The sequence below is a fragment of the Pterocles gutturalis genome, unplaced genomic scaffold (assembly GCF_000699245.1).
Source record: "Pterocles gutturalis isolate BGI_N339 unplaced genomic scaffold, ASM69924v1 scaffold12477, whole genome shotgun sequence".
NCBI classification, from domain to species: Eukaryota; Metazoa; Chordata; class Aves; order Pterocliformes; family Pteroclidae; genus Pterocles; species Pterocles gutturalis.
The window spans coordinates 904-13,030 of record NW_010115497.1 but is presented as its reverse complement, the minus strand read 5'-3'; the positions used below and the strand labels follow the sequence as shown (position 1 = coordinate 13,030).

Here is a 12,127-nt window from a genome sequence, read left to right as displayed (position 1 = left end):
ATTATTTTATTCTCTGAAAGGGAAGTAAGCTAACTTTGCAAATAAAATACAGTCTGGTTGCTGATATAATTAGCCTGTAAATTCAGTTCCAGAGATGCACCTTCTGTCTTTTCAAGCAAGACACTCAAACCCAGAACTGCCAGGAAGGTTAGCTGCTGCTACATCAGGCACTGCAAAACCTAAGACTCTGGACATGGCACCTGGAATGTCCTAAGGACAGAAGAGATGGGTGGTTTGTAATGCGGGTCACACTGAATCTAATGCAGCTAATGTGAAATATAGAAGAGACTAACGTGCTTTAAGCCTGCCCTACTACAGGACAAGTTCTTTGTTTCTCTCCTAATCTTTGTGTTTTATTTTGTTTTGTTTTTTAATTTTACGGACATTATTTAATAGCTGCAAGGCTCTTTTGAAATCTTTGCATGAAAGCACTAGGCAAAGTGTTAATTCATATTTCTATAATTGACAGTTTTTACTTGTACTGTCTGGCATGAAAGGCACTCTAACTGTAATAGAATGCAGTTTAAAATGAAGTAAAAACATTTTCATTTCCTTGGGAAATTTATAACTTGAGCTGACAAAGATATAACTATTCTCATATCTTACATAACAAAAAATGAAATTTGATTTTTTTTTTAAAGGCTTCTTCCCTTCTAAAAGGTTTTCTCATCTCTAATCCTCAAAGACTACAGTAAAACTGAATACAGTTATTACATAAGGCCTAGGTCTTAATTGCTTTTTTATCAATGGAAGTTTAGTAGACAGAAAGAGAAATCAACATCTTGTTGCTGTCAACTTTTTGCCAGCTGCATTGCAGCCATTTGGTGTTACACAGTCAGCAATGCTACACCATTATCAGCTCTGTTGGACTTCTTATGCTATCTGGACTCCAGAAAATGAGTATGATAAAAGGGTTTCTAAAAATATAAGAGATAATAGTACTTAAGTGTTAGGCGTTCTATAAAAATCAGGAAAGTTTTCAAAGCTGTTCTCCTGTAAATCCGCTCTCTCAGACCTGAGAAAGCTGTAGGACAGCCAGAGCATCATCCCACTGCACTGCACTGGTTCTGGAAAGTACTTTTTCATGTTTTGTGCAAATGCACAAAGAGAATGATACACACTATAGCTATAAAATATATTAGCTATCCATTACTCACAATGCAAATGCAAAACCAAATAAACAACTATATTACTAAAATACAAAAAAACCCCAAACAAAAACACCAAAACATGTGGCAGCAGGACACTATAGGTACAAAAGTTCACAGCGTCAAAGTTCCCTAAGCACATCACCAGCTACTTTCCATGATTGCAACTAGACAAAGATTAATAGTCAAAGAGGTAGCATCCCCACATTTCAAATGAGGCATAAATAAATCTGATTGCATTTTAACAATAATGGGCAGTGCAAGAATGAATAAAATATTTTGTCCTTTATGACAATCTGTACGTAGTCCGAGATCTTTCACTTGAGGTTAATACCCCTGTATGATCAGCTCCCATTGGACTGATGCCCCTGTCTTGAGATCTCAGTTTTTTGACACTTGCTTTGTATTCTGCATATCTTGGTAACACATCTTCACATGTGATAATGAAACCATAGAATGGTTTGGATTGGAAGGTATCTTAAAGATCATCCAGTTCCAACCCCCCTGCCATGGGCAGGGACACCTTCCACTAGATCAGGTTGCTCAAAATCTCATCCAAACTGGCCTTCACCAGACTGCTACCACTTCTCAAATATGATAGATAGTGGCTTAGCAACTTCATCCGCTGGTTCCCTCAGGACCCACAGACGCATCTCATGGCCCCTTGGACTTGTGCACCTTCAGGTTCCTTAGATGGTCTTGAACCTGATCTCCTACACTGGGCAATTGTTCACTCTCCCAGTCCCTGACTTTGCCTTCTGTGACATGGGTGGTGTGGCCTGAGCACTTGTCGGTGAAGACTGAGGCAAAAAGTTGTTGAGTACCTCAGCCTTCTCCATATCTCAGGTAACCAGGTCTCCCATTTCCTTTTGGAGGGGGCCCACATTCTCCCTACTCTTCCTTTTGTCATCAACACACCTACAGAAGCTTTTCTTGTTACCCTTGACGTCCGTGGCCAGATTTAATTCTATCTGGGCTTTAGCTTTCCTAACCTGATCCCTGGCTGCTCGGACAATTTCTCTGTATTCCTCCCAGGCTACCTGTCCTTACTTTCACCCTCTGTAGGCTTCCTTTTTTTTGTTTGGGTTTGCCCAGGAGTTCATTCATCCATGCAGGCCTCCTGGCATTTTTGACTGACTTCCTCTTTGCTGAGATGCTTGACTATTAACCAGCTTTCTTGGACCCCTCTTCCCTCCAGGTCTTTATCCCATGGTACTCTATCAAGCAGATTCCTGAAGAGACCAAAGTCCGCTCTCCTGAAGTCCAGGGTAGTGAGTTTTCTGTGTGACCTCCTCACCACCCTAAGGATCTTGAACTCCACCGTTCCATAGTCACTGCAGCCCAGGCTGCCCTTGAGCTTCACATTCCCCTTCCTTACTGAGAACAAGGTCCAGCATAGCACCTCTCTCATTGGCTCCTCTATCACTTAAGAATTAAGTTATCATGAAGGCATTCAATGATCCTCCTGGCTGCTGTGTTGTCCCTCCAAGAGATATCAGGGTGGTTAAAGTCCCCCATGTGGACCGGGGGTTGTGAAGATGAGGCTGCTCCTATTTGTCTATAGAGGGCCTCATCTGCTCAGTCTTCCTGGTCAGGTGGCCTGTAGCAGACCCCCACTATAATGTCCCCTGTCCCTGCCCTCCCTTTAATCCTGACCCACAAGGTCTCAGTTGGCTCCTCATCCATTCCAGGCAGAGCTCCATGTGCTCCAGCTGGTCACTGACATAGAGGGCAACACTCCTCATCTCCTCTGCCTGTCCTCCCTAAAGAGTGTTTGCATAGAGGCACTTAAGTTGGGCCCTAAATGAAACTGACTTACTGGCTGGAATTCCTTTGTGCTGCTCTTCAGGTGCTCTCCTGCTGACCTGTGGTCCTTCTCCAGGCTCTGGGCACTTATTGCTGGCACTGGCATCAAACTGGAGTGCCTCCAGTGCCCGCCCCCAGCAACTTTAGTTTAAAGCCCTCTTTGTCAGGTTGACAAGCCTATGACCGAAGATGCTCTTAATGGCACCACTTCTCACAATGACAGTTAATATGAATATTGTCAACAATTGCACAATATTAAGTTAAAGCACGAACCAATAACCTCTCTATTTGTAGTTGAAGCAATACTATCAGAATGCAGAACGCACAACGAAAGGCAACCAAAGCTGCTGAAGGTGCTATGGTGATGCCACAATTTATTCCCTACTAATTTGGTTTTAATGAGGATATTATAGCTGCTATCAAAAAGTAGAGAGGTCAATATTTTTTCCCATTTTAGGGTCTGCAAGGCTTGGAACCACATACTTCTTAACTCAATAGCCTTGAAATTAATCCAGGTTTATTCCACTGCATGAGAATTGTTAGAAGACTGGAAACAACATCCCACACTCTGTCTTTTTATTGTAACCTTCCTTATAGTATCATCTTGCAGTGAAACCTGAATATCCTAATGGGATTAAACATAAAAGAAAGCCAGGAAAAAAAAAAGTTGCTGGATTAGAATTTTAACTGAAGCCTTCTGTGAGAAAGACCACACGACTGTCAGTGACCTTTCTCTCCCCATGTGTGATCCCAGTTGTGCCTAGTCAAGTGTCCAAAGGAGACTCCATCAGTTCACGCTGTATTTACCCTTTTGCTCCTAAAACAGGTGTCTTGTTAATGAGACAACAAGCATTCACGCCATTGATCAGGGTGTATTAACCCACCCTGCAAAAGTGCATAATGTTCTCTGGTTTGAAAAGCAGAATGTGATGATGCTATTTAAAACCCAAGTTTTGTATTGATAAAAAACGTCTTTCTAAACAAAGGCAATAAATTCTGTTCTAGCAAATATGGAAAAGGGGAAAAAATGCAGGCTTTTAAGGGCTTTAGAATGCCATTTCTATCTCCAGCTCCAGCTTTTGTTTGTTTTTTAAATGCGCTCTCTGATAAGTTTGCCTTTAACATATCTAAAAAAATGTTTCAGAATCTCATACTGTATCTTCACAGCCCTCATTAGATACCACAAGAATGCTTTTCATCATTTTCACTCTGAACTCCTGAAGTCCTTCCATGCACTGAACAATTATATTAATTTCACAGATGAGCAGAAAACCAAGCTCAATCAAAAGAAACTTCTAAAACACTTTTCATTTTTATCATTCTAGATCTCTTTGCCTTCACAGTGCTTCAAAGATTCATACTGAGTCTCATAAATGCTATCATAAAACATTAACAACAGGGTAAACTCTAGTGTGGGAGGATGTGTATGAGGTTGAATTCCTGTTCCTAAACCCAGATACATGCCCCAAATTGGGCAACAAGAGGAGCTTTCCTCACGTCTTTCCAGCCAGTGTGTTCTACTAGTAATATAACTTCAGCTCAACCTGTTCTCCTTTTCACACTAACTCACACCTAAGGTGTCAGGTAAATTGCTGAACACCTGAACTGAAATCTTAGGTATTATATGTTTTTATTCTTATTTGTTTTAGTGTAGCAACTACTAGATCTAGTGCTGAGCCAGTACAAAGAGCAAGAAGATGGTCCTTAACCTTTTGAGTTTGTAAGATAAGGGTAAAAGAAAAGACAAAGAATAGGTAGGGGGCCAGACAACACCATAATCAGGTATTCAGATCAGGAGGCAGCAGGCTATGATTACTATATATATTTTCTCTGGCAGTTCTGATTTGCAGATTGAGATAATTATTGCCAACATACAATTTGCTATCAACATATATAATCTCTTTGGCTCCTGTTTTAAGCCTCAGTTCTTATTTCACCACAAGAAAAAAAAATCCCTCTTGATCTCTCCCATCACATAAAATGCTCTGTCTTCTCCCGACCTAGTCTCCTAGCCTCTTTTGCAGTATATAAAAAGAAACCAGAGAAGGGAAAAAAGTTTTACAAAAATGATATATTGATATAAAAGGATCTTAATAAAGAAAGTAAATAAAGAGAAGATTAGACATTTGACTTGAAGATGGATTACAGTTTCAACATTATGGTTTTGAAAATTCTGCTTCCTGGTTGCAGAATAAACTGTGACAAAACATATTCCTCCTGGATGCTCTAATACTTAGAATGAACCCACCAAAGCTTTTAATCTGCCTAAAATCCCACAAACAAAAGCATTGCCCTTGATTATGATTTACCATGTCACTTCCCTCTTTGAATCAACTGGCTTATCTTTGCCCACCATATCAAGTACCAACATTTAGTCCCCAAACTTTGGAATCCAAACAGTTCTGCTCCAGCCTGTATCCCAGATTTTCTGTCTTATGAAGAATATCTTTATCGCCATGGTTTCATTAACTGAAAACTTCATTGTTCCTTTCTTTCATTATCTTTCTTCCAATTTTCTAATTGGAAATCAGAAATTCAGAAATTGGAAATTGGAAATTCAGCCTGAGCTCCCCTTCCGCAGCCCCTTTTGAGCCCTATCGGACAGACTGTCAACCTTTTTGTCATTCAAGAAACCCACTGCTTCCAAAGGATTTTTATTTGTTATGAGTAACTTATTGCATTCCTAAACTTATATTTGGCTAAATGTGATCTAAGCGACAATCATCCCTTCCTTCAGGATCATCAGTGGGTTTTTTCCATTGTGTTTGTTGGTCTTCTAGAATAAACACTTTTCTTTCATAAATTGTCTAGCAGCATGTGTCTTGAACTCTGATAAACACAATGTCATCATAAATATCTTTCCTGATAAAAGGATTTCCATGGCTCCAATGTCACTGATAGATAGTTATGAAAACTGCAGTCTGCCCACTGCACAGGACAGAAGGACTGCTTTCTCACAAGCAAACAACAGCTCTCTGATGGTTAAGATTTTGGCCTAACAAAGCAAGCATTAATCAACCTGGAGCTCTTAAATACATGGTAACTGTAACAGGTACTTGTGCTGGACTTACTTTTTATATCCAAAACATTGTGTAAATGATGTATTTCATACAATTATAGCATTTAGAACTCAAATTCTAATTTCGGCAAAATTGACTCTACGCCGGCTTTAGCCCATGTACCCTAATTTATACCACTGGGTGAACAGAAACCAGTTAAATTCACTATTAATTTGTAGAGCAAAAAGAATAAAGAGACAATACCTGCACAAACCCACACATCATATAGTCATCAAACAAAGGCAGACTAGGGCGGTCCTCTCGATAAATTGTGATTTTGTAGCTGCTCACAACCTGAGGGCTGGGCTGCAAATCGTCTGTTACAAGAATGACAACTTTGTTCAATCCAAGGCCAAGGGGATAGTTAGCAACGCTGCAAGGCAAAACAGGAAAGAAGTGGAATAAACACTAAAGAAACGAAGTTTTACACTGAAACTTTTATTTCTAACATTTTCTTTCTCTTACAAAATACACATGATTTTAAATAAAAAACAGTGTAAAACAAGATTTGTAACAATTTACAGTTATTTCAGGAAGACAAAATACTGACAGTGAACCTTAGTTAAAACAGCTTCAGTGGCAGTGCAATCTGGCATGAACACTTCTGGTATGAAATCTGTGACTGAAGCCACTAGGGACAATAACTCCTGGCAGGTCCCAGTTTGTGGTCAACAGGGAGAAAAATAAAATCAGAGGTGTCAGCTAGCCATTGAAATTGATCTCTTGCCAAATGTGATGGAGTCCCAGACAAACTGCTCAGAGTGACAGACAAGAGCAAAGTTCAACTGTGCTCTTCTTCCTTTGGCAGGGGAATAAGAAATGTTGTGAGACACAGAAACTGCACCTCCAGGGCTTTTACTTTTCAGTGTAAAGGACATATTGCTAATCTGTTTTCCTTTTACAAGGAAGAAATCTCTTAAGTTTTTCACATGTATCCGTGTTGACTGTCAAGACAGTTACCATTAAAACACTAAAAGGTTGGGTGGAAGAATTTTATTGGAGCTTCTTTTGAAATGATAAATCAAACTAATTTCTTATTGAAAATACAGGAAGTACATTAGGCACTAGATCAGTAACAACTGTACAGACTGGTTATTAACAGACATTCTAGGTCAAAGAATCTGCTTCATAGTCAGTAAAAAGATGGTATGTTGTATAGGTGCTTCATGCCATGAAGCAAAGCTAGCTCTGTAATGGTTAAGGATTCTTTCTCCCAAGCGAATCATTGTCCCTGCTCTCCCTTTTATCCTCTCACTGATGGCTAGCATGTAAATAGACCAGCTCTCTGGTTCTGAGGTACCTGACCCAGAAAAATAAACACTTTTTGTCCCTCCCAACATCCCAAAACAGGTCATTCCCAAAATGCCTATTGGGATTGTCCCTGGCACATGCTGCTGTCTGTGAGAGAGATCATAGTAGCAATTAAACATCAGGGAGGATTGTGGGTCAGTGCTCAAACCTGATGTTTAGTGACGACTTTTGTTTCTCTCCTATCCTCCAGCTTTATACTTCTCTAAAAGATCAGATAAGCTGGGACTCCTGCTGATGACAAGGCGACCCACTTAGTGGATGAGGGCAAGGCTGTGGATGTTGTTTACCTGAACTTTAGTAAAGCCTTTGACAGTGTTTCCCACAGTGTTCTCCTGGAGAAACTGGTTGCTCGTGGCTTGGATCAGTGTACGCTTCTCTACATGAAAAACTTGCTGGATGGCCAGGCCCAAAGAATTGTGGTGAATGGAGTTAAATCCAGCTGGTTGACAGTCACAAGTGGTGTTCCCCAGGGCTCAGTATTGGGTCAGTTCTGTTTAATATCCATATCAATGATCTGGATGAGGGGGTCTAGTGTACCCTCAGTAAGTTTGCAGATGACAGGAGTGTTGATTTGCTGGAGGGTAGAAAGGCTCTACAGAGGGATCTAGACAGGCTGGATCAATGGTCCAAGGCCAATTGCATGAGGTTCAACAAGGCTGAGTGTCGGGTCCTGCCCTTGTGTCACAACAACCCCCTGCAATGCTACAGGCTTGGGGGAGAGTGGCTGGAAAGCTGCCTGGTGGAAAAGGACCTGGGGCTGTTAGTCAACAGCTGACTGAATACGAGCCAGCAGTGTGCCCAGGTGGCCAAGAAGGCCAAAAACATCCTGGCTTGTATCAGAAATAGTGTGGAAGGATTAGGGAAGAAACTGTCCCCCTGTACTCAGCACTGGTGAGGCTGTACCTCGAATACCGTGTTCAGTTTTGGGCCCTTCACCACAAGAAAGTTATTGAGGTGCTGGAGCATGTCCAAAGAAGAGCAACAAAGCTGGCAAAGGGTCTAGAAAACAAGTCTTATAAGGAGTGGCTGAAGGAACTGGGGTTGTTTAGCCTGGAGAAAAGGAGGCTGAGGGGAGACCTTATCGCTCTCGACAACTACCTGAAAGGAGACTGTAGTGGGGTGGGTGCTGGTCGCTTTTCCTAAGTATCAAGCAATAGGACGAGAGGAAACATCCTCAAGTTGCATCAGGGGAGGTTTAGACTGGGTATTAGGAAAAATTTATTCACTGAAAGGGTTGTAGAGCATTGGAACAGGCTGGTCAGGGAAATAGTTGAGTCACCATCCCGACAGGTATTTAAAAGACATGGTGCTTAGGGACATGATTAAGTGGAGGACTAAGCAGTGTTAGGTTAACAGTTGGACTTGATGATCTTAAGGGTACTTTCCAACCTAAATGATTCTATGATTCTATGACAAACCCTTATAATATAATTCTGACAAAAATGGATCATTCTGAATGAGTAAACTTGAACTTACTTCTTCTTTTGGACCCAGCTGCCATATTCTGACCCATGTAAGCAGACTGCTGGCTGAAGGACGAAGCCAAGTGGGACAGTAGCTTCGGTCACAGTGCAAAATCAAGGCCTGGATACGAAAGCTCAAATTCTTTGCTGTCTACTGTGTTCAGTGTAATGATGGTCTGTTCCCACCCAGCATCAATGCTATCAGTGACTGGAGAACCTGGGGAAGATGCTAGCAACGGTGCGCTTCAGGACACTGACACCAAGTGCCTTCAGGACACTGACAAATAAATACAAATTTCTGAGTGTTGAACTTCCTCTGACTTTCCTCTGACTAATCTATAGGTACTCTGTGCTTTTGGAAACACAAAACAATTCTGTAATACTCTGACATATTTCCAAAGTTAAAGACACTTTTATTTTTTACACTCGTATTTTGTTGCTCATACCTTGGCCCTTTCTTCTCATCAAGGTGTACTTGGCAGTGACAGTTAGAGGGTTCTGCTCCTATCTTCACTGTCACCATGTCGAATGGGACTTCTGCGTAGTATTCTTTGATCTTTGGGTTAAACTGAGGATTCAAGTCCAGCTGTGGATTGGTGAAGATCTGCCTGATATGAGATAGGGTATCTTTATCTGTACCAAGAAGGCATCAAAGAAAAAAAACTGTGAAATGTATGAACATTTTTAAGTAACATGCAGCTTCTGGCAGATTGATAACACATACAGAGGCAAGATTTTTAATATCTGCCCACTCTGAGACTGATAATCCTGCTGCAAGGTGTTAAGGGAGTTTGTATTGGCACTTGAGAGAAGTTTTTAGACCCTGGAGATATTTTAATCATTCAGTGCCCAATGACTACTCAGAGTCACAAAACTTAAAGTCTGAGCAAGCCTCTGAAAATTCAATGATTAGGTCTGTGAGATCCGGTCTCCAGTTGGTTAACTGAAATGTAAAGAAGAGTTAGGCCAAAATTCATAACCTACTTAGGTACCAGCCTGTGTACAGGGTTTATGTACATGCGTAATTGCCAATAAAAATCAAAATAAGTTAGACATACTCTTAGTGTTTATAAGAATAAGTCACATGGAAATATCTAGACCCATGGGGTCATTTCCAGTACAGCTGGAACAATGATTTATTAAAATTCCTAAATCAACAAATTCCAGCTCCTTCCCTGTGTATGAAATCTCCACAATCAAATCCTATTTGCTCAAATGTATCCTCTATTTTGTAGTGTTTGCCAAATGACTCATGAGAATAATTATTTGCTGGCAATGCATTTATGACAAGTATTCTAATCCAACCTATTGGATCCAGATTTACAGTGTAATTACACATTCAAAACTTGCCTTCTGCATATATTCTCTAGTATGTGTTTAAAACTGGGTTCTTCAGAAAATATTTCAGCCAGGAAACTCTTTTACTATAATATCTGAAGAACCCTTGTGGCTTAAAACATGGCTTAAAAGGACCATAAAGGATGCAAGAAGTTCTGTGTGGGCCTTTTCTATGGTGAAAAATCTGCCTTGAGAAACAAAAAAGGGCAATTTCAGCACCCTCTTGTATGGATTAAAATGTAAAGGAACCTATTCCAGTAGAAGAGCAGAATTTGGGCTAGATTTGTGGAGGTACAGAGGCTTATAATTTGACACACAGAAGATTTTTTTTTTAAATCCTACAGATGAGTATAAACAGTTCTCCAGATCCTGCATGCCTTACCTAGAAAGGTTATCTCGCTACTAGCTTAAAAATGAGGAGGAATTTTCCAAATAAAATGAATGAAGGTATTTTCAAAATAAAATATCATGCAGTCAGAATGGTCATGACAGTCAGCCATCCCAGGAGCATTTCTGGCCTGTGACTGACACAGAGGAGCTCCTAGAGGCACCACGAAGTCAGTAACTGAGGGTAAATGAAACTCAATGGCTAGAAAAGCCTTGCTGCCATAGAGCAATTGTTTCATGTTTCTGAAGTGACCCCTCAGATAACGCGTCAATGAGGAAGGCAGCAGAAAGCATTGCTCCCATCAAAGACAAATATACTTTAAAACTTTGCATATCTTTAAATATACTTTAAATACTCCTAAAAAGAGATATTTTAGAAAAACTCTTAAGCAGTTCTTTAAAACTCCACTGATGAGCTGAAGGCTGTCTTTATACAAGGCTGATTAATCTCCATACAAGTTTAAATGTTATTCCACAAGAACAAATGTGTCTTAAAGGTCTTGGTAATAAGGGGCAAAAATCCGTTGAAGTTAGGCAAGGGATCAAGGAGTGCTGGAATACTGACATTAATATGCATGCATAACAATGTTTAACTTTGTGTTTGAGGCTTATTTAACATAAAAGCCCAATTAGTGAGTTATTCATAAACACTCTTGCTATTTAAAAATCCTTTTTTTTTTTTTACATAACAGACAACAGGCACTCCATTCACTGAAAGGTTATGCATAAAAACCCAATAAATTTGTTCAAGTAATCCCTCTTCCTCCCCCTTAGTTCTCTAGAAAGATCTTGACTTACCATAACTGCATTGTCTTTCTTCACTCTTACTGGAATAAAGCAATGCTGAAAGATACACAGAAACAATTAATAATTTTCTGCTCTAAGCCTGATTCACAGTTCTATAGGAGAAGGAACTCTCATTGTGTTAATTATAAAAAACACAGTTTACTTTTATTCTTTTCAGTGTGAGATCTTTGCTTTAGGCTCATGAACACTGCTGGGGGGCTCAGCAGAACTATTTACACAGATAAGGAAGAAATTGCTACTTTTATATGCAGTAAGGCAAGACCTTCCAGCTGCAATGCAGAACAATCTAATCTAAATCATATATGTTACCAGAAGCAGTACAAATAGGAAAGACATACCATATACAAAAGATCTTACTTTGATCCCTTACCTTCACGATTCTTACTGAAGTCAGAAGGAATGTTCTGCTTAGGACTCGCATTTTCTTGAGAAGATTTCCTGTCAATTCAATATCAGACATATTTTTACATGAATGGAAGGAACAGAATCTATGGAACATATTTCAAAAATTTCTGTATGGCAACTCATGGCACATGATATTTTAATGTTCTCTGTGTGAAGAAGAACCTTCTGAATTCATGTTCCCAGAATTATCAATGTTGCCTGTATGAACATGACAGAAAACACACTTTCCATAACAAATAGTAGCATGGAACATGAAAAAAAGAAAAACAGAAATGAATTTCAAAATATAGGTGAATTGCTGGGAAAAGGAAGAATGGATATAGCAAGAACAAAATAACCCAAACCATATCTCTTAACTGTTTGTATGCTGCTTTTTTCCATGTATTTGAGGTTAAAGCTAGAC

At 39.9% G+C, this 12,127-nt stretch overlaps 1 protein-coding gene across 1 annotated transcript in view; it reads right to left on the bottom strand.

The window, feature by feature from the left end:
• Positions 1 to 11,757, bottom strand: part of CPED1 (cadherin-like and PC-esterase domain containing 1) — a gene marked incomplete at its 5' end in the record, with an annotated part of 73,491 nt that extends 61,734 nt beyond the window's left edge. Inside the window, 4 exons of the mRNA XM_010075205.1 lie at positions 6,218 to 6,386; positions 9,234 to 9,420; positions 11,311 to 11,355; positions 11,690 to 11,757. Of these exons, the coding sequence (XP_010073507.1) occupies positions 6,218 to 6,386; positions 9,234 to 9,420; positions 11,311 to 11,355; positions 11,690 to 11,757 (469 nt within the window). The remainder of the gene's footprint in view (positions 1 to 6,217; positions 6,387 to 9,233; positions 9,421 to 11,310; positions 11,356 to 11,689) is intronic.
• Between the last annotated feature and the right edge of the window lie 370 nt (positions 11,758 to 12,127).